The sequence below is a fragment of the Sphaeramia orbicularis genome, chromosome 16 (genome assembly GCF_902148855.1).
Source record: "Sphaeramia orbicularis chromosome 16, fSphaOr1.1, whole genome shotgun sequence".
Taxonomy (NCBI): Eukaryota; Metazoa; Chordata; class Actinopteri; order Kurtiformes; family Apogonidae; genus Sphaeramia; species Sphaeramia orbicularis.
Window position 1 is genome coordinate 19,618,315 of NC_043972.1, and position 23,498 is coordinate 19,641,812.

At 37.6% G+C, this 23,498-nt stretch overlaps 2 protein-coding genes across 2 annotated transcripts in view; both read left to right on the forward strand.

Annotated features, from left to right (window-relative positions):
- Nucleotides 1-21,376, forward strand: LOC115435558 (uncharacterized). The gene is made up of 11 exons (XM_030158052.1): nucleotides 1-205; nucleotides 3,674-3,892; nucleotides 4,433-5,442; nucleotides 7,574-7,717; nucleotides 10,564-10,641; nucleotides 12,105-12,221; nucleotides 12,554-12,703; nucleotides 12,842-13,009; nucleotides 16,010-16,201; nucleotides 16,276-16,467; nucleotides 18,534-21,376. The coding sequence occupies exons 2-11, from the start codon at nucleotides 3,721-3,723 to the stop codon at nucleotides 18,636-18,638; spliced, it is 2,328 nt and encodes a 775-aa protein (XP_030013912.1). The 5' UTR covers nucleotides 1-205; nucleotides 3,674-3,720; the 3' UTR covers nucleotides 18,639-21,376.
- Nucleotides 18,741-23,498, forward strand: part of tektl1 (tektin like 1) — a 14,538-nt gene continuing 9,780 nt past the window's right edge. The window contains exons 1-2 of the mRNA XM_030158053.1: nucleotides 18,741-18,877; nucleotides 21,415-22,041. Coding sequence (XP_030013913.1) covers nucleotides 21,694-22,041 — 348 coding nt within the window. The 5' untranslated portion in view covers nucleotides 18,741-18,877; nucleotides 21,415-21,693. The remainder of the gene's footprint in view (nucleotides 18,878-21,414; nucleotides 22,042-23,498) is intronic.

Sequence of the window (23,498 nt, forward strand, 5' to 3'; positions counted from 1 at the left end):
CTCGACTCCAGTTCCCGGCGGAGATTTCCCCGTCAGGAAAACTCTCAGGCTGTCCGTTCTCATGTCTGGTTGAACCTGCCGCTTCGAAGACACGGATTTTACTCGGTTTCGGACGCGAAGTGGACGACGCGTGACGGACCGGACTGTGGTCAGGGGTCAGGGGTCAGCATTTACTTTTACGCCGTGGGCACGCGCGGTTAAAACGGTAAGCAACACACAATGTCAATATAGCCTGTGTGTGTCCGTCCACTCATGGACTTTTCACCGCACGTCAGACTCTTAAAATATCACAACACGTACACTTTTCCACTGGAATTGTCAGTTTTTGGAAACGTGTCATTTGTGTGTGTGTGATTACGCAGCGTAAAGTTGTTCCAATAAACCAAAAGGGAGTTATTACGGGCGTGGAGTGGTTTTAAGTAGGACTTGAACGGTTAAATCAGAACGGCAGCTCCATTTGCAGTTCATGTATGGTGTGTAAGTGGGTTTATTTGCGCTGTAAATGACGGTAGGTTGTCACACACGCACCGTGGGTTCATGGAGAGTGTGTGTCAGACGCAGACTTTCATTCATCCACATTCTGCTGTGACTGAACCCACTGTCAGCGTGGCTCAAGGTCGACGTGTCCCGCCCTGTGTGGAGCCTCTGTAAACACCAGGCAGCTGTAGACTCATCTGAACAGAGCACAAAACTGCAAAAACATGACAAGTTTACCACCGAGGAGGCGTCAAACCCGTCTGATTAGATAGTCCACCGCCTCTGGTTTGGATTAAAGTGAAGAGAAAGGACTGGCAGATCCTCTACTCCAGAATACAGGACATATTCTGCTTCCAAAAACTACTTCCTTATTAGTATAGTACTATCAGCAAACTCTACTAGTCCCTAGAAGTGTTTTACTAGCATATATGATGTTTCTGTATTTGTTTTACATGTGATCATGTTTACAACCTATAAAAAAACAGGACAAGAAAAAGTAAAAGTGGAAAGTGCATTTGAGGCATATTGCACTTTACATTTTTACCACCTTACATATTTTCCGTGCAACATATTTCACTAGGTTTTTAGGGGGGAAAAAAGCTGATTAACCCATAAAGACCCAAATTTACACCAAAAGCATCTACTTATCTAAAAATGTTTAACCCTCCGGTATCCTGTCCAGCAAGGCCCTTACTAAGCACCAAGTGTGCCTTTTTTGCACACTTGTGAAATAATGTCAAAAAAAATTTCATACAGTTTGTTTTTAATTCTTTTACACTTTTTTCTACTTCATCAACTTGAGCCATAAATAAAAATACCAAATATTCAATAACTGTCAAATTTTTTTAACCCTTTAAATGCCGTGTTTGTAATGTAAACAAACCATTTGTTTTAGATGCAAAAAACACAAAAAAATTTTTTTTTTTCCAATATACTACATAAAAAGTGGATCACATATTATTTGATTTTTGCAGCCTGGCAAATGTCAATGATTAACTACAGCATTATTATTTTTGGCGCTAGGTCAAATGTTAAAAAATACTAGCATCTGTCATCAAGTGTGCATAAAATGCACACCTATAAATCAAACTATTAAATATTATATATTGATTTATTTGTCTGCTCTAATTTGATTTTATTTTAGTAAATCAAGGTCAGTCCTAATCATACATAACAAATGGAAGAAATAGTGCGTTTTAGGCACACTTGGGAAACAGATGCTAGTCTTGTAATTTTCTTTTGTTTACAATGTGCAAAGTTTTGTTGGTGGCCAGAATTATAAAGATCATGCAAAAATGAACAACTTTTGAATTCTAACCTTATTTAAATTGTGAAAAATAATATGAAGTTTTTTAAAACGAAGTGCAATGTGTGCCTAAAAGGCGCACCCGGATACCGGAGGGTTAATAACTTCAGAGCCACTATTCGTATCAATCTATGTCAATAATTGGTGTAAAATACAGTTATTCATCTTTTCATGGTCATCAGATATGACCCATTTGGATGTTTAGAGGCTCTGTAGTTACTGTGGAAACACTGTCATCTTCTACAACATTGATTCACCAATAAAACCCATGGAGTTGGATCAGTGACAGTGGATGGACACACTGGGTTTATGTTCAGTTAATGAGAGATTGGACTGGGAAAAGTCACTTTTTTGTCAAGTTTTTTCTGGTTTTGTTATAATAACCCTCAAATGTAATCTCAGCATGATGATCAATAGAATAAATATAGGAAATATAGGAAATATAGCAAAATGGAGAGGTTAATATTGTGATAAATAGTGCTAACTCAAGTGAGACAGGATTAAATGGAGAGAAAAATTAATATATCAACTCTTACAAAAGTCTTACAGGGTCTTTATGACCAATATCACTGACACCCTGGGGAAAAAATGGCACTTTTGGAAATATGGTCTTTTCCACTTAACTTATAAGCTAAATGTAAACAGAGCAACTAGGGCAAAGTCTCAATAAAGCCACAGTACAATGTCAAATATATCTAGGTGATTCTACATGCACTTTATATTTTTTGTGCTTTTACTTTTCAAAGTCAGCAGCACTAGTTGAGAAGTCTCAGGTTAACTATCAGAGAAAAGTGTGTCTACTACATGTAAGTGTTTCTACTGCACTACTCACAGCTTTTTAACACAAATGAAATTATTCTAAAGGGGCAGACCAAGGAACATCAGTGTCAAAAATTAAAGTTATTAAAATATTATGAAAATATTGCGTAATGAAATCAGTTCATTCTTTTTGAATAATCCTGTATTTGTCCTATAACTAAGACTGTTTTGCAGATGCTGCATGCAGGTAGCGGTTAAGAACTTGTTCTGATACCTGTAGTGTAGCCGACCTCAATCTAACTGTGTTTTTGACATAGAGGAAATGTGTCGGTACACTCCAAGAAATCAACACCCATGTGGTTTCTCAGAAATGGTATTGTGCATCCTCCCATCTGCCCAACAACCACCTTGTATGAAACCTATCTGTGAGCTTTTTTCAGGGAGCTATTCTGTTCAGACTGATGTGTATACTTGGATTTGCTCCTTCTGTTGCAGAATAAAAGACAACACAAAGACAATTTGACTCCTCTCATCCGATATAAAGGGAATTTCCATAATGATGTTTACTTGGGTCTGTTAAGTAAATTTTACTGGAAATTCTTACATATATCTGAAGTACATCCTAAAACCCAGTGAGAAATATTAAGAGACTTTACACAAGGAAAAATACAAATATCACACTTAGAACTTCAAAAGCATGAGTATTTAAAAAATGCAGTATGAAAAGTCAAAGTAGTTAATGTTTTTGTTTTGCATCTGATGTTTTTGATCAATTTTACTGTTACATTTTACTGGTGTACATGTTTAAACTTTTCACAAGCTCATAAAAACAGGTTTTCTACTTTGTGATAATATTCTTTTTTTCAGAGTTTATTTGAGGGAAATGCTTTATATTTTAGTTTATTTTGGTTGTTTTCACTGGACAGGAAGATGAAAAACTGAAAGGAACTAAGGCTGTCAGTAGTAGTGGAGTAAAAAGTACAATATATGACTCTGAGATGTAGTGGAATGAATGGATAAAGCTGCAGAAAGTTGAAATGGAAGTACAGTATATGAGTAAAAGTATTTAGTTACATTCCACTAGTGTGCAAAGTCCCTCCTTTTAAAAGTCTATTCTGCTATAATTTGCAGATCATTCCAGTGGACGTTCAGGGGGTCATATCAACCCTCTGTCCACAATGTCATCCAGAGGGAAAAATGACCTGTGCCAAATATGTGGCGGAGCTCTGCAGGGAAACCAAAGGCGGTGGCTGTTCGGGGGCCAAAATAAGAAGAACAACCAGTCACAGAGCCAGGCAGGGTCTCTGAGGGGACAAAGTCTGTCCAGGTCATCACAGAGCAGCCCCTGGGGTGAGTTCAGAGCCAAATAAATGTAAAAAATCATGTCATATAGGGCTGTGCAGTATCAAGATGTATATTGTGTGTGATCAAATGTACAAAAGGAGAAGAAATAGATGATATTTTTGACCATATTTACATTATAGGCCTATATGCATATTGTTTTCAACTATAAGTGATGCATCAGTCTTTATTAAACTTGGTAAGTTCTAGAAGTAATTAGATTTTGGTGCATGTAGCTACAGAATTAATCAAATAACATGCAAAAAACGGCAAGAGACGGGTATATTTTCTTGCATAGGGTTTGTTTTTATAATTTAGTAACCTACATATTTAATTGAAAACTTGCACAAAAAGTTCTAATTAAGTACAAAAATGATCAAATATGAGTATGTAGGTTAAATTTGGTGAACATGTAATTGATATTGTCATAAGAAACAGGCCTTCATATAGATATTTTGAGGAATAAAGGATTATTTATTGGATATATAGAACATTTGTTAAGGTTATTATCTGCATATAGGAGTAACTATGTTTATTTTCACTTTTCAGGAAGTATGTTGTCACTGGGGTCTTCGTCATCTCTGTCTAAGTCTCAGCAGTCACTGATCTCCCCCTCCTCTAAAACAATGGATCTGCTGTCGGTGTTGACCCACATACTGGGTCAGTCGGTTCCGCGGGGCAGCGACCATGGAGAGTTTGTGTGCGGCAAATGCGTGTGTGTCTTGGAGCGAGTGTTTAAGTTCGACTCGGTAATAGCCAGGGTGAAGGTCCTATCATCTGAGAGGCTTCAGAAGCTGACGCAGGAGAGGGACAAGATCCGACGCTGGGTTCGCCAAAACTATTCCCATAGACACCCGCAGGACGTCCACAGCCGAGGCAGCACCAGTGAGGAGGACGGGGAGGCGGAGAAGGAGGGATACAGGGAGATGCTCAAAGACAACATGGCACTGTCGGAGTATGAGTGCTGGTCTGAGAAGTGGGACACATGTCCATATTTCATCAGAACAGGTAAAAGATGCAGAAAGGGGAAAGGCTGCGAAGGTTGTGACTCCTTACGGGTTTCAGACTCGGATTATGAGTCGGTGTGTGGGGTTCCCCGTCACTTGCCTCTCCAGTCCTTCTCCCCTCTGGCCTTATCACGGGACAAGTCCAGGAGCATGCCCCTCCACTGGCAGAGGGTCCCGTCGTCCATCTGCTCCAGCCCGGCCTCATTAGCAGGGTCCACTCTGTCTTTACGGGCATCATCTCGGACCGAGTCCATCCAGTCTCTGGACTCTCTGGACGGCACAGATGTGTTTGATTCCTCTGGTGATCAGTCTGTCAGCTTTGTTCTGAAGGAACTGAGGAGTATTGAAGGACGGCCGGTCAGTTCACCTGTGGGGAGTAGGATTCCAATTTTAGGCACAAAGGATGGTCGATACAGTGGAAAAATGAAAGACGTGGCGTCCCCCACAGTGAACAGGGTCCTGGACTTTGGGGATATGGAGAATGGGGCCGATGAAGAAGATGGTGACGTTTTGACAGAGCTGAGAGATGAGTTCATGCCTCTGCATCGAGAGGTGAGTGTCGTAGTTGTCAATATCATTACTTGAGTGTGACACAAATTTTAACTAACTTTTCAGTATTTCAGCAAAAGAAACTATGACTGTATGCATATTCCCAACCTGTTGTTTGAATATGGAGTGTTTTTAAATGAGCAAAATTCATGAATGAGCTGTTGATTAAGGAGTTAATGGATGTATTTTGTCAAAAAAATCCTCAAACTGGCTTCAGGTTTTGTCCTGTGAACTGAACCCCTGGTCTGGATCATATAGTGTTGATTCAGACTCTCCCACTTGTTTCTCAGAATTTGACACAGTTTGTGAATGTTTGCCTCTGCAGCTCTTCATACATGGTGGTGCCGTTGCTGTTTTTCACTTCATAGCGTTTTTGCTTATTTTTTGTATCAATAAGAGGAATGTTGAAGTCTCCTCATTGGTCCACAAAAACATATTTATACATAACATCTATTTATAGTAGACTTACTGGCATTTCCTATTTATCTTTTATCATAGACACTAACATTTCCACATCTCCCATAGTTGAAATGGGAATAGGAAGTTAGATGGAAACTAACATGCCCCAACACTTTTGAAATCCCTGATTCAGTTCTCACTTTTTGACTATAAATGTTGTCTTAACTAACAAATGAGAAGAAGCTTATTTGCACAGTTTAAAAAAACATAACTATGCAGTGTGTATATAGAAAAAGCAAATGCAAGTCCCAAGTAAGCAACAACAAAAAAAAAAAAAAAACCTCCTGGATTGATTGTAAAACGACAAAGGCATGCTGATCTGTAACACTATTTCATCAGGTGTTGTGGTAAGAATATTTCCCTTGAGTGTGTGATTGAATAATACTAGTGTGTTATCTCAGTCACAGTAAAAGTACACTACAGGTACTGAGTTATAATAGTACAGTATAAAATATGCTGAGGTTACAGCATATTATTGTTACAGTGTGCTGTATTATGTTTGCTGCTGCAGAGGAAGTAAAGCTCATGTTCATGTTCATCACTACAGTGTCCCTCTATAAAGTTTCATCAGCAGAGAGATTTGGACTGAAAGTGTTAATTGCAGGCAGTAACTACATGCCAGACTAAACTAGTTCTAAAGAAAACTGAGAGCTGCCAGAAAACTAAAGAACATTCTTAAATATTGATTGCTATGTAAAAATATTCAAACCTTAGGCTTTGAATGAGAGGATTGGTTGAATTGGACCAAGGACTGTTAAGGAATTAGCAACGCAGTTTCATAAAACATGAATAGATAAGGTTGAGTTATGATGTTTAGCTTGGCTAATGTTAATATTATTCCTTCAGTTGGTTCTTATTTGTAATATTTTAGAACAGCTATATTGGATATTGTCTTTTTATTCTTTCTACAGTGCATGTGATATTGGCATTGTTCTGATTGACGCACTGTGGCCGGCATTCTGCCAATTACATATGGATTGGTGTGTGGCCAACATTGTTGTGTTTTGAACTGTAGATTGCCGACTCTGTAGTAGAGAATGACCAATCAATGATGACACATTTTACATGGCTCTGATAGAGACTGATCATTGCATTCGTATCCTGGTTCATTTCTTTGTCTTAGATGTTCAGTTCCATCATTATCTAATAAAGTCACAACCTCACTATAATAAAGTCATGCTACCAAACAAAAATATTTCCAACATAAATGAAACCCCTTGATAACTTTTGATGATACTGTTCAATTACTCAGCTCTCAGCCTTTTTCTGCTCCAAACTATCAGTATTTTATCAGCCTTTAAAGAGGGTTTGATGCATTTTTAGCGCCAACATTATTTTCTACTCAGACTTCATATCAATCCGCCAATCAAATAGCCGAAAATGGTATATGTTGACAACCTTTAAAAAATATTTTTTGCCTCAGTCCTTATGTCTCCACCACTCTTCAAAACTAAGTGACACCCTTCATCTCTGTTCATGTCTGAACATGCTGTAGACAAATGAGGCGTCCTGTATTTGTGTAGGAGTTGAAACTCTGCTGCAGCCTGGTCTGACCGAATGCTGCTGTGAGTAAATATTGACACACTGTGCTGTAGGAGGGTATCCAGCATTGACTGAGGCCAGTCCAGTCCAGTAGTCCAACAACACTCCAGTCTGATATGGTTTGTCTTTTCAGAATAACACAGGCAGAGTCCAGCATGCAGTCAGGCAGCTGCGAGGACAGCTGGACCAGGCTCTGTCCCGCATCAGGACCCTGGAGGCTGAGCTAAAGCATGGGAGTAAAGCGGGTGAAGTCAACGGGTCACATGACTGGGCCTCGGTAAGTAAAAGCCTGTTGGTGCACACAGTGTTTAATAAAAAGGTTCAAGGTTCAAGGAATCTTTATTATCCCTGAGGGGCAATTTAATTTACAGCCAAGAAATAAACAGTAACCAGCAGTCATACAACAAGGACAAATACGACACAATGCCCAAATTACACAGTATCATTTTTAAGGCTGATGGCAGGAGAAATAAATGATGTCCTGAACCTATTCTTCTGCGTCATGGCTGACTGTATCTGCAGATGGTTCAGATCAGTCAGGATTGATCAGGCCTTCTTCAAGGATCTGGCTCTGTCCAGGTCATCATGATGTAGCACAATATATTGAGTTTAAAAGCTTTTGTCCGTGAATCTAGTGAAAAGACCAAAACCACCAGAAGCTTCAGTTAAATGGACAATATTTCTTCAGTTTGATTGAAATAATTTTATTTAGAGATTCCAACTGAACTGTTTATATGGTTGTTAAAGGAACAGATAAGAGGTATGTACTCATGAAGCAAAGTATTTAAACACAATTTAACTGTTTTTAATTGAATAAAGTTTTTTCCACCTGTTCTGAAGAGCTTGATCTTCTTGAAATGTAAGAGAAGAAGAATCTTTTTATTTTCATTCTTTTCCAGTGGATGTTGATTTGATCGATGGCTCAAGTAGATTTTTTTTCTTAGTTTTTTTTGGTTGTTTTAAATTCTCATTGTGTTATTGAAGACAAACACATATTAGTGCATTACACAGTGGTCTCATGTGTCCTGTTAAAGATTTTTTTTTTCTAAACAACAATAAAGCTCTGTGACACAGATGAGGAACAAATAGAAGACTGTGGACACAGACAAAATGTGTTAGACAGGCTAATCCATTGTTCGTTTGGTCTTTTTCTACATTTGTCAAATATCAACAACACCAAACCGTTGTAAAATTCACTAAAACAGCAAAATGTTAAACATTTTGTGCGTGTTTTAAGGGAGAATGAGAACAAAATATGTAATATAGCGATGAATGAAATGATCATTTTATCTCCTAGTCCTTGTTCAAAATTAAATTTTTAGTTCTTCTTTTGAACATCAACATCAACACTCCATCATGTTCTATGAGAGAAGGCATGGGTACCTTGAAACCAGTTCAGTTAACAGTTCTTAGTTACTTATTCTCAGTTGAGTAATCATTGTAGCAGGACCATTTTCTGTCAATTTAATCAAATGTTTCCTCCTCAAGTTAAAATTAAAGTGCTGTAACCATAGAGATGTTAACTAGTAATGCATGCTCATTTATGGATAGATCTCACCACAGACATTTACTTCTAAACCATTGTAACTCAAGAAAAACAGATTAATTTACAAACGCTCCTCTGTCACGTGTCCAAACAGCTCCATAAACCATCATGTGTGTCGGCGTTGTGTTGACTGAGCACAAATAGTGCATTATGTAAGGAATGGTGGGTGGTGTATTGGGTTTTGTCCTTCTAGTAGGGTGTGTCCTCATTCACAGGTGCAAATAAAGACACAAAAACGCAGAGACAAACGGTCTCGCTCTGGAATCTTCCCGGACCGGTTGAGTTTGTCCCCGGGGCTACTCGGTCTTATGATGATAGAAGATATCATTAACAGCCGTTCAGCTGCTGTTCTGAACTGCATGAGCTGATGTTTATCATAGGGAAAGCTGCTGATTCACATGACCAGGACGGTGAATAATTTGTAAGGTTTAATGTAGGGGCATCAACAGGTTCAAACAGGAAAGACCAAACCCTTCAGTTTTAGGCACATCAACAAATTTTCCATGTTTAATCATCCAAATGTTGCAAGAAACATCAATATTTACGGCAGTTGTGTTATGATTCCATTAGAGTAATTTACATGTTCTTTGTATAAAATATATGTTCACACCTTTTTAGTGTACATTGGAGAAATCTGCATATAAAATGTACGATACACTCCAGCATTTGTATGTTTTATATTTGTGCTTTGCATTATCTTACCTTGTACTTTACTGCAATTTTTTCGAAGGAAGGGTTTTTGTGGCGCTCTAGTAGGAGCAGTGGCTCGATGTCCCTAATCATCGAACTCATTTCGTTGATGTACTTTGTACTGTCAAATGACAATAAAGGCTATTCTATTCTATTCTCTGTTCTATTCTTTTTTTTTTTTTTGTTGCAGAACAAAAAAGGATTTAAATGATTTAATTATTTACATTTTTTCAATTACAAATTATTTAGAAAATATGTTTTTTTTTAAAGCAACAGCAGTTACTTAATTATTGACTTTTTTTTTTGACTGAATTTATTTATTTATTTTTTAATATTTACATTAAACATGATTACAAGATGAGTATGTTTACAGCCAATCCGCAAATTTACACTGTTCCATATTCTTTGTTGTTGTTGTTTTTTTCATTATTTACAGTTTAGTTGTTGCTTAAGAAAAGGGTGAAATTAGAAGTAAAATTAGCAACTAGAGATAATAATACAGGTTGGGACACAACTTTATATTCAGTTAAATTAAAGACACTCTGATAAAGGTGGACGCTCTAAAGAAAAGTCCACATTTCAGGCCAAAAGACAAAACACACCTACTGTAATTTAGGATATTAATAGGTTTTTAGACCTGAGCAAATATCAAAAAGACGACTTTTTTAAGAAAGACCGAAAGAGGGAGGCTGAGTTCACACAGTGGGACAACTTCCACAGGGGAAAACCAGCTGCATGTAAATGGTGTAACATTAGTGGAATACTCATATTCATTTTAGCCATGAAAATATGTTGTGTTTTAAAGAATAAGGACAAAAACTGGAGTATTTTGTGGATGTATACATAGTCAGTGTTTCCTCACTGAATGTCCTGCTCTTGTTTTCCAGTTGGTTCAGGAAGATGGAGGCACTTCTCTTCTGCAGAGCCTCGGACACTCGCTGCACAGCCGGGAACGCCTGATCCAGGTGGGAGCGGTGATGAGGGGGGACAGGACTCAGTCATGCACACAGCTCGGGCCTCGGCTTAAAGCTCACTGGAATGTTGTTTGTCTTTGAAGCCACTGTACGCACACGAGGCACTGCCAAAAATGTGTTCAATCTGTTTGACATACCTGTGTCGGATATTTGACGTCTGTTTGGCATTAGTCCAGACTAAATTTAATTTTAGCTCCTTCTATTGTTAAATTATTATGTAGCTTGTGTCACCTGAGTAGCTGAGCAAATTATCAAAATAATCATGAGCGCTGTTGGTAATTAATGGAGGACAGTGTACAAACACAAAAGCAATACATAAATGGAAATAAATAGACATAAATTACCAATTTAAAATGGCTTATAATATTAAAGCAATAATCCACAGTAAATGTCAGTAAATATCAGAATCAGTCTACCAATTACTGTTATTATCCACTGACTAATCATTATTTTAATAGAATGTCAGAAATTCTAGGGTTTTAGGTCTGGGTTCTGAGTGGTGGTGAAGTTATTTTAAGATTTTTCACTTTATTTTTTGCCAGTAACTTGTCATTTTTGTGAAAGGAAAGTGACAACATGAGAATTGTTCAGAGAAATACCCCATAAGGACATGTAATATCTGCATCCTAATACACACAGCACCTAGCATTAGCATTAGCACTAGCATATCAGGAGCAGTGAGTTGCCATTGAAGACCTTCTGGGACCAATTCCAGATCTTCAGCAGTACCTTGGTCAATAAGGACACTGACAGGAGAATGAACCTATATATATCTATTTATGATGATGAGAGAAATCAGACTGTGAGGGAACCCACACAGTATGGATGAGTATTAATGCCAGGTTCTAAGCACCTAGAATGATATGAAGTGAAATGACTTGTATGATTCACCGTTGTCGCAGATGCTGGACATGTTAAGGCTTCTTCTTCATAGAAGATCAGTACATCCACCTTAATATATCATCATTTCATTTTATCTTTGTGCATAAAAAACATCTAAATTTCACCACCTAAATCCTGTTAATCTTTTCATCCTTGCATGTAAAATAAAACACGCTGAAGCAGTAAATCTTGCAGAACAAAGGAAAATAAGTGTTAAAATGACAATGATTACTCCTTGTCATTATTGGTAATTATCATATAGTTGCTAAGAGATGAATGGGAATGACTTGTCTTTAGTTTAGTGACATCGAAACTGCCTTTAATCTGAGCTGTTGTGAGGTTTTTGGTTTTGACCAGACTTGAACAGCTTTCATGCTTCAGATTTCTGAGGCTTTATGATTGATGTGGTTCACATTTGCATCTATATGAGCATTTGGCTTGGATTATTATAGCACATCCTTTGCATGAACTACTACTGAAACTTGCTTTGTGAATCTCTCAAGTAAAGACATGAAAGCCAGACAAGTGAAGATATTTTCTCTTTATAGTGTGTTCTTCTTTTTGTTGTGCAGGAGTGTATGGGTCTGATCAGGAGGCTCTGTGTGGAGGAGGGAGTTGGCTCTGAACTCTCTGACAAGCTGACGGAGAAACTGGCTGAGAGTCTGAAGGAAACTCAGGCCGACAACAGAGTAAGAACCACAAGTAGTCTTTTCACCCTGGCTTTTAACACAAGTCCCCCCGAGCTGTGTCGAGTTATGAACTAATTCTCTAATAACTGTGCCTTTTCACTGCAGCCCAGTATCAAAAGGCATGACAGTCATCAGACTTTATTCTTTTGCTCCCAGAGGTCTTTGAATCAGCAGTTTGGGTCGTGTGATGGGAAAACACTCATAAATTATATTATTTTGTTTTCTACATGTATGCTTTTTTGTTAAAAAATAAATAAATGGTCTGTCATTGAGAAGTAAAAACATTGCAACTAAAATTCTAAAGAAAACTTAACGTGTTGTGTGATGTGTAGGCCGCTCTGGAGAGTCTGAGGTCTGAAATGATGCAGAGTAAAAAGAGGATGGAGGAGGAGATCGAGGCTCTGAGGAAGGCCGGAAGAGACCGCGAGAGAGACCTGGACACACTCAACACGGTGCTGCAGTGTAACCAGGATGTGATTAATGTAAGCGTGCACACACATGGTTTTTACATGTAGTTCAAACATATGCCCACATTTTTACCCCAGTCTAATTAGCCTCTGTGTGATGGAATTTTGACCTGGACTGTGTTGAGATAAACCCACCTGTCTTCCACCCATCAGGATCTGCGTTTGGCTCTGGGGGAGAAGGATCATCATCTGAAGGTGGTGGAGAAAGAGAGGGAGGTGTGGAGGCAAAGGGATCGGGCCCTGAACGCAGCACTGCAGGAGAAGGAAGACCTGATCCTATGTCTCAAAGAAGAACTGGACAGCTGTCAGAAGGATGTGCAGGTAGAAACACAAACATTGTATATTCTGCTGCAAAATGTTTCCCTAAACATGAATAAGTAGTGCAAAATGGAAAATTACCCTGTACAGAGTCTAGAACCAAGTGAATTTTTCTCTTTATCTAAACTTTCCTGAGTGATTTATCGTTTATTATTTTATCCTCTGCATTTTTCAGTGAAAAAACAGCATTTTCCTATATTTGATGTACTGGCCATGTAGAGTTTTATAAAACCTCAGAATATATTCAAAGGATATTTTTCAGAATAAACTGAAGTAAAGTAATTTGTTTGGAAGTACAAAACTTTTGGCCCTGATGTGGCGAAGGGGGTGTGGCCTCAACTGAGAGGGGCGTGGAATCATGAGTGACAGCATAGCAAAAAGGCTGGGGACCTTCCACACTCTTGTTGCCTTCATGGAACGTAGGAAGTAAAACAGTTCAGACTCACCTCTTTATATACACCATATTGACGTAACTGGCAGTGAAAAAATTGATGCCAGTGACAAACTTACACTTAAAAAGCTGTTTTAGGTAGTACTGAGCACCATTTGTGGTATAAGAGTGACAAATTATGCCAGATTGCATAATGGCTCCATATAAAAGTTACTTTTTCACCAAAATAACAAGCATCTACAACCAGTGTCATTTGTCAAGTTGCATGAGTTTTATTGGTGAATCAATGTTGCAGAAGATTTTAGTGTTTCCAAGTCCATTACAGAGCCTCTGAATGACCAAATGGGTCATATCTAATGTCAATGAAAAGGTCAGAACCGGCATTTTATTTGAATTATTTTGATGTATTGATAGGATTAGTAGCTCAAAAGCTATTAAACACTTTTGATCAGTGGATACTTTTGGTTGTTGGTGGCTGGAAGCAGATAAATATTGTGTTTAATTGGTCTCAAAACATGCAAAAAACTGTTGCGCAATTTATCAAGGTAGGAAGGTTTTGGTTGTTTGTTTTGGCACTTTATGTTCTCTTAGATCCCATAATTTCCAGTGGTTGGCAGAAGGGTGTGGTTTCACCTTAGAGTACCTGTACATCTAGTTCATGGTGTGACTCAAAGATGGCTGTTGATTGTCAGGTTTTGCTTTTGTTGTCTACAGTATAGTTTTTCCTGTTAATATTTGTGTTTAGTAAGTTTTACAAAATGTGTGTGTATTTTACCACCCATTTATTCACAGTAGATGCTACTTACTTAAGGTATTTCCAAAGACTCCAGATGTAAATCAGCAGCAGAGTGCAGTTAAATCATTTCATTTCAACAGGTGTAGCATATGTCTGGGGGCAGTGAAGCACAAAATGAGGCGTCTTCTTCATTCTGAACTGTTGATCAAAGATAAAGCACGTTTAAACATGTACATTCAACCTGAAGGATGTTTGGAAATGTTCAGTGTGTGGGAAAATGCTGAGTTTGAGATGTGGTGAAAGAGTAGTAATGAAAATATCTACTGTGTGAAACATCTGGAGCAACATCCATATTTGAGGTAGTGTGTCCAGTCATGGCTACAACTGTGTTTCTATCAGAATCAGCTTTACTGACCTAATGTGGAAAGTGACTGTGTGATGACTTCCATTGTGCAAGAAAACACATACAACCAAGAATGAAATGTATAAAATGAACGCTTCCTGTGTGGAATGATTGATTTCTGGACTTCATTAGAGTCAAACACATTCATACAAATTTGTAACCTTTTCGATAAATCTGTCTTTTTTTTTTAGCTGTAAACAGAATTACATGACTTGATTGTGATGGAAAACGCCAGTACTGTTGATAATATACATCAAAATATGTAAATATATATAAATCTGCATTATGTATTTTATTTGTTTTTTATTTTATTTTCACATAGTAAAAAACATACACATAAATACATATTGGTTAAAAATTGTGATGGATGATTACCAAAAACCCTCAAGGGGCTTAACAAGTGGCAACCTCCAGATTTCAAAGATTACTTACAACTGCAATTAAAAAATATAGGCAAGCTGCACAAAAGTCAATTTTCTACAAATAAAATTCCACGATATACCAAACTTGGAAAAGTATCCCGTGTGGAAAATTATAATCACTCAGGATGTATAAAAACTCAGCTCACAACTTGTTTTAAATTCTTCTCGAGGCTCCTCTGAAACGTACTCAAGTGTTTCATCTAAATCATGACATTTGTGCTAAAAAAAAAACAAAAAACATGTTACTGCCTCTAATCAGAAGTGTTGAGACAGATCTTGTTCTTTTTCCGGGGAGGTAAACTGAAGCCTTTTTATTGCACTATTTAGAACCACCAGACTCACATGGGGCAGAGTTTTTGCCTTGTAAATCTGCTGCTAGGTGGATAATTTGTCAGTTTGAGTCTGAAATAACTTATTAACTTACTGTTATCACATAACAACACAGGTTGCAGAATTGACTCGGTTTTTATCAGGTAACTCTGGGAGGTTTAAGAAGGAAAGGACTGTTTAACAAAAAAAATATATTGTAAATAGCAGGCTCATGCAAACACATGTTTTTAAACAGACCTTTTTCAGGCAGTAAAACAATACAAAACCTCAAACTAACCCTTTCAGAGCATCATAAGCTCCTTAGGTGTCTTGTGATTCCCTGTCCTGTTACCCCAGACCTACTCTAGTCTCACATGCACACCAATAAATCACATAATAACCTCTGCCTCTGGACTTTGTAGCAGTTTTGAGCATCATGAAGTGGGTCATAACGTGGGTAAAGTTACACTTTAACATTCAAGATCCAGATATGAAAAAGGCTGCTGTTGAATTCTGTAAATAATCACTGGTACTTTAATAATTCCTTTCACAGCTGTATGTTGTGAGTCTGGACACATGGATGTAAACTACAACTTGACTGGTTGTTGGTGGTGATTCTACTCTTTAAACAGAAGTGTATTCACGTCCCTCAGTGAATTAGTACTCTGTTCTGCAGTCCTCTTGGCCTCCAGGAAACACTGACTTCTGTGAAAGTTGGACTCTGCTTCTGTTTTTCCTCCAGGCTCTCTCTGACTCTGTGATTGGCCATGGGTTGTCAGGAGGCGGGGCAGAGGCTGCTCTGGCCTCCCAGCTGAAGGAGAAGGAGACCCATCTGGCAGCTGTGTTAAAGGACAGAGAGGGAAATAACGCCACCTTGTGCCAGGAGGTCACCAAGCTGACCTCCGCTCTGCAGGAATACCAGACGATGGTGCAGGTGAGATGTTAACATCAAAAGATCTGATAAAAGAAGTGGTTTGTACTTTTTCTAACTGTTTTTGTTGTTTCCAGACTCAGCAGGAGAGTCACAGTCAGACAGTTTCGTCTCTGATGGTTCAGCTTGAAGATACTCGGAAAGAGATGAAGGAGAAGGAAAAGGAGAGGAAAGAGGCCAACAGAGTCTGGCAGAGGGAAAGAGAGGACAGAGACAGACAGGAGAGGAAACTGATGGACAGTCTGGAGAAGAGGGACAAACTCATAGAGGTGAGAGCTTCTTTATTTAATTTAACAGAAACTTTTTCTGTAGCTTTATTTTTCTTCTCCACGACATTTCAGAGCCATATGTTTTTAGGGTGTATTCACACCTGCCTTGTTTGGTCCATTTAAAACGAACCAGAATTCGTTTGCTCCCTTGGTTCGGGCCTTTTGGGCTAGTGTGAATAAAAACCACTTAACTCTGTTTCGGACCAAACAAGCGAACCAAGACCCAGCTGAAGAGGTGGTCTCGGTGTGGTTCCATACAAACCCTGGTGCAGTTCATTTGAGGCGTTAAAGTAGCCCAGACCCGATCCAACACAGTTGGGTTTTTTTACTATTGTGGAAATGGTGCAATATTAGTTCATATTCGCACTATAGAAAGGCTACCTGGCTAAACTTAACGGTGATATAGGATAGCTACACGTAGGTTAGCAGTACATAGCACTAATGCTTTTGTAGAACAGTCTTTTGATATACTAACAGAATTCCAACTTCAGACCTGTTATGTCTTGCATGAAGAAGAGCGACAGTCGCAACGTGATGTGCGCACATGAGCGCTGTCCTCCATAGCCATCTTGCCCTGTGTCTTTGTTGTTGAGAAATAATTTCTACAATATTGTAAACCTGACGTTGCATCAAATGCTGTTGCTGCTCAAACATTTGTGCAAATGCCTGCATCTGTAAAAACCATATCGCTACGACGATATCAAAAACAGCATGCAAAATTTCCATGATTCTCTCTTTTCACTTTGGACTGAGCACTTTTATCGACACTCCTCATTTCTGTCCAGTGGCTGAACGACCTCAGCACACATGGTTTTGTTTACAGATTTTGGTCCATTTGCAAAAAGGTACAATGTGAAAGCGAACCGCACCAAAAAAAAAAAAAAGAAAAAACACATTTGGTCTGGCCCAAAGCAAGTGGACTATCGGACTTTCCTGGTGTGAATACACCCTTAGTTTTAGCTCTGCTACATTTGCCTTACAGTTTATCTTAAGATTAAAGTTTTCCTTCTTTAAAGTCCTTCCTGAAATGACTGGAAAATGCACCACCACAAAGCTAAAAACAGGCTTTTTTTTACTCTGAGCCAAGTTCACTGGAGCATTTGGCATAAAAATCTTTATTCTTCACTTGTAGCCACACTAAAACGTGAAGGTTCAGGTCGCCCCCTGGTGGCAGCATTAAAACTAAAACCAGACCTATTTATGTTCAGTTTGACATTTACACCAGATGATTTAGGACATTAAACTCATTTTCTCCCTTTTATAAATACTTCAGACTAAAATTTAGCATTGATGTTTCTGTAAAGAAGTACAGTAAATTGATGTTTTTAAGGATGATTTCACTTTATAAACATGAAATTCTGAAATGTCAATAATCTAAACTAAACTCTGTTCTGTAATGTTTTATAATAATAAACAGAGCACTTTATTTGCTTTGGCAGCTCTAAGACTAAAAACTGTCCATTTTGAGATTTACACAACAGTATTTAAGAGTTTAAACTCATTTTGCTGCTTTAGTACAAACATTAGCCCAAAGAAAACAATACAGTCACTCATTTATGTTCCTTTTTAGGCAGAATTGACATGATTTTGCAAGGTACCTACAGCTTCTGACATATGAGACTTACTTTAGTCATATGTAAAAAATAAAGTTAATATTGTGATGACATATTAGGGCCTTTTAGGTTAATAAACATATGTCATGAGCCAGTGGAGGGGTAATATTCAGACAATAAAGGAAAACTCTTTGAAATTTTTTTTTCTCACAAATTTGTCTTTAATTTCTCATTTTTTTTCCTGATAATTCTTTTTTATTTATTTATTTTTAGCTCTAATATGGTTTTGGTAAAGGTATTTAAATAAGATGGTTAAGGGAAACTCTAGTATGAGTTGATTATAACAGAAACTGCAGATAAACTGATAATAAAAATGTGAATTCTGTGTTGTGTTTGTATCACACTGGACTTTTTCCTCATCCAGAATCGGCAGCATCACATTCTGCTTTTGTTTTTATTGATTAGTATCAGCACATGTTTTTTAATCGATTATTTTCTTCTTCTTCTTCGTAGCAAATCCTTCTGGACGCTGAGGAGCAGGACCATCTGTTCAGAGAACTTCAGCAGAACATGCACAACAAATACCAACCTGTGACCGGCATCAAACACACACTGTGACAGAGGAGGGAACACACTTTACTGCACAGACGGAAGAATACTTTGCACTTTCCGCACCACATTTTCATCTTTGGTCTATTTATGGTGGTGTACATAAAGTCTATTTAATTTATCAATCTCTGGGTTATAGGTTTGTGTCAGCAGACCTGACTAATATTGACTTGGACCAAAGGAAGTCTGGTTATTTTCTGAAAGAGAAACACCAGCATTGGATTCATCCTACAAACAGTGCTGTCTGTGTACGTATAGCCTTATTCATCTTATTGGTCTGAGCTGTAGAGAAACACTGATTAGAAACACCACTGAGCCTCATTATTGCAACGAATGACATGTTTCTTGTTTAGGAAAAATTTTAAAAAACGATAGATTTTAACAAAACAGTTTTCCAATAATCAGCCAAAGATGGATGGAATGTATGAAAACTTTTACAACTATGAACAAAATATCCTTAACTTATTAAACTTACTTCAAACCTAGACCTCAGGAAACTTTATAATTATTGCTTTAACTCTAATAACCATCATCACTTCAGATAAGTTCTGCCTGGGATGGTAAAAATCGATGGTTGTTATCAGACTTTTGTTAAACTCTATTTTGTTAAAAGCTGTTTGATGTCATTTTTATTGTATTCTGACAATAGATAGACCCATAATATAAACAGACATTACTATTTGTGAGTGAATTCACTGCTGCTGCTGTTGATGATAATAAAAGTAAAGGAAATAACCAGACTGACTCTTTAATAACTCTACGGAGTCCTTTCAGATGCAGGGAGTTGGTTTATTTAGCTCGATTGTTTTATAATTGGAGAGATTTCACATCTCAAAGAATTGTTCAGATTATTTCTAATTCATCTTAGAACAACATTCACATGCTGTTTGTACCTTTAGTCTGTAATCAAAGATTCCTCATAAATGTGGCTCAAACTTACGATTGTGCAAATACGAGGCCTCAGGATTCACGTTTATTTATTTTTCATTGGAGCAATAATCCAATATTAGCCTAAAATGAGGCGTTCACGATTTCCTCCACAGTTTGAAACCATATATCCTAGTTCTGTCATTCAGTGTTAAAATATTCAAGTGTCCATCTCTGTTGACCTGTACAGACTCATATGAAAAGTCCCTCTTGACCTCTCATATTTCCATATCTAAAACAGCTCTTCCAAGTTCAAATGAAATTAAACTAGATTTACTCATGAGTCCAGATCAGATGTCTAGCAGATGATGTGAACTTTGTAACTATACCTTTTCCTTCGCTTTACATTCAGCATGTGAGTGTTGTACTGAGACAGATGTGGGAAGATCAGGACATTTATGTATTTAGTTGATTCTTGAAAGCATTGGGAGTTGTTAGAATGTGTGAGTTTGTTGTTGATGAAACATTTCTGAATGGTTTGACACTGGTGTTTATGTTTTTTTTAGGAAAGAGCGGGTATGCTTTACATGACATTTTGTTGGTTTTTGAATCATTTTGCGTTGTCTTTTTACTCTGTACGGAAGCTGAGAATGTTTACGCTAGCAGTTACTTTTATTGCCGTTATCTCAAGATCAACGTTACCAAGATACTGGTCTAATTATTTTGTTATTTAAAGATGATAAACCTCATTTTCTTGTTCTGACAGGCTATTTATTGACGTATTACAAATAACTAAGCTCATGCTGTTGTCCATCCACTCTCCGAACCACTTAGTCCCGGAGGGTCACAAGCTCATTCTGTTGGGATTAAATTTCTTTCAGATCTTGATCTTGTTGCCATGGCAATAGATTATTTAGGTATCTCAAAATGACGCTCAGTTTTTCCCAAGGTTACAGATAAATTATTCCAATATCTAGATATAGCACAACTCATTTTTGTCAAGCTAGTTATTTACTTAGAACAAGCGAAAAGCTTGTGTTGTCATGTAATGTGTACATTTTTACAATCATCTTGAGATAACCAAAGTATGTTTTCATGATAATCGATAAATTATCTCCTTATGTTGAGATAACAGCTCATTTTTCTGATAACGTATATTATATAATTACCTTGACAGCTGGTTTTCATGATAACAGATAAAGTACTTCATTATATGGTGATATTATTTGGAATTTTATCCTGGGTTAATTATCTTGTTATCTGGAGAAAATGATCTTTTATCTCTAACAAGTAATCAACCTATTGTCACAAGAAAACCGAGGCTGTTTCCCCTTAATTACTGCCATTATAACACACGTAGAAAGTATTTTGATAACTAAACCAACTGATTTATGCTGAAAATGTCAAATCAGGGAGCCTGTTATTGATAAACACGTTAGACTGTGCATCATCTAACAGGCTGGAATTACCTTCTGACATCCTTTATGAGTTTATCATTATTATCTTGTAATTAACCTTGTGCTTTCCTAAACAAATGAGCCCATTTCACAAAAATTAGCCTCATGGCAGTAAAAATAATTGCAAGCACGGCCTCTGTCAGCTTCTGTAGGGTGTGAGTTTGCTTTAAATGAGATTTTTTCTGATTTCAAACTTATGTTATTGTCTTTTTTTGTCATTGCACACAACTGCCATCTTTGTTTACTGAGCTCATTCATGCTCATAGTCTTTATTTTAAAAGTGATTAATTCTTTGCTTTTAGGACTTTTTTTTTTTTTTTTTTTGCTTTGGATCTGAACTGAATCCTGTGTCTCATTTGTCAAGTCTGTCTTTTTATGTGTTTCTTTCTTTTACCTCAAGAGAATAAAACCCTCTGAATCAGATTACCTCACTACTGCTCATTTCATTACCCATCATGCAGCTTGAAGGCCTGGTGAAAAGGAACATGACCCAAAAGTGTTGCAGTAACAGCCAGTGTTGAATGACGGTGCCCCCTGGTTCCTCCATACTGTCCAATCGCAGGCCAGTCTTGAGTTTCTAGTTACTTCAGTTGCTATGGAGATGATTCCTCAACACCTCACACCAAGTTTTCACATCAGATCTCCACACTGGACGAGTGTTAAGTCTACCACACTTTATTCTGGCAGAGTTGTGTACTTTTCAGACTTCCAACAGCTGATCCGTGCAGAGGAGTCCACTCATGCAGGTCCAGTCGGTTCCACTTGGTTCTGTCACCATCGGTCCCAGGTCCTGGCGGGATGACACGATCAGCTCCATCCGACGAGCCGAGCGCCTGGTTCGGCAGACCCGGCCCGGTGCGTCAGGGTCAGGATCAGGGTCCACCGGAGCCCGAGTCACCACCACCAGCAGCAGCCGCAGCAGCAGCAGGCGGCCCCGGAGCTGCAGCGCCGCCGCAGGTTTCACCCCGAAACGCACCGAAGACGCGACGGAAACAGCCGAAGATAAGATCATAGAAAAGGAAAGTGAAGAAAGTCCTGAGACATTGTGTAAGAATAAGACCTCAAGACCCCAAACTACTGGACCCATGGTGAGAAAAACACTAAAACACCCCCATGCAAGTTAACTTAAAGTTAAGTTTAAATAATTATAAATAGTAGTAAAACCTTATGGCCTGTTCTAATATCTATCTATCTATCTGTCTATCTATCTATCTATCTATCTATCTATCTATCTATCTATCTATCTATCTATCTATCTATCTATCTATCTATCTATCTATCTGTCTATCTATCTGTCTATCTGTCTGTCTGTCTGTCTGTCTGTCTGGTATATATATTCTAACCTACATATCTACAAGTGACCTAATTATTGATGTAAAATATTAATAATAATAAAAACAAAGATTTTAACCCTTTAAATCAGGGGTGTCAAACTCATTTTCTTCTGGGGGCCACATTCAGCCCAATTTAATCTGAAGTGGGCCGGACCAGTAAAATGATTGCTGATAAATAATGACATCTCCAAATTGTTTTAGTGCAAAAAAATGACAGTCAATCATGCCAGTATTGACACTTACAAACTATCCAAACATAAAGGATGTGAATAACCTGAAAAAAAATGAAATTTGTGAAGAAATATAAGTACAATTTTATCAATATTATGCCTTGACTCATCATTTATATACATGCATTACAGATAAAATCTACAAAGACACAAAACATTTAGTAACAGGCAGAAGATTGTTAAAATTGCACTTAAATTTCTTTAGACATTTCAGGTTGTTCAGATTATTCACAGTTTATTGTCAAAGGATAGTTTGTTAATGTAAGCATTTTCATAATTTAATGTTTTTTGCACTAAATCAAAGAGAAAAAAATTGGTGTTGTCATTATTTATAGGTTATTATGATATAATTTTTGAGTTTGATGCCCTAACTTGCACTTTACAAATTCATCCCGCAGGCCGGATTGGAACCTTTGGTGGGCCAAGTTTGGCCCCTGGGCCACATGTTTGACACCTGTGCTTTTAATCCATTTGAGGGGGGGCATGATGCTACCATGTCTTCAGATTTAAAAAAAAAAAAAAAAAAAACACTGAAATTTTTTTCAATGAGCTTCATGCAAAGTATTTTTTGTGTTAGCCTGTTATATCTCACTGATTAACAGCAACACTGATTTTTGTACATTATTATTTTTTGTGCAGCGTCCAGTATTGACATTCATACCACTGAACACAAAAAAAAATGCTTTTCATTTATATATTGATTTGATTGAGTTTCCATCAGTGTAGCACTTGTTTATATTTTAGACTTAAAGCTGAAGCTAATCCGGAAATAACAAGATAACATAAAAATACACAGTCTTGCTGAAATGTTTGCCATATATATGAAGACTGCCAAAAGGAAAAGGGCATAAAATACACACAACCGTCTATAAGGGTTAAAGATGAATAAAAACAGGATATTAAGCCCTATATTAAATGTTTAGATCCATTATGTGCCCCGGAAATACATCTATCTGAGGCTCTAACAGCTAATAAATCTTT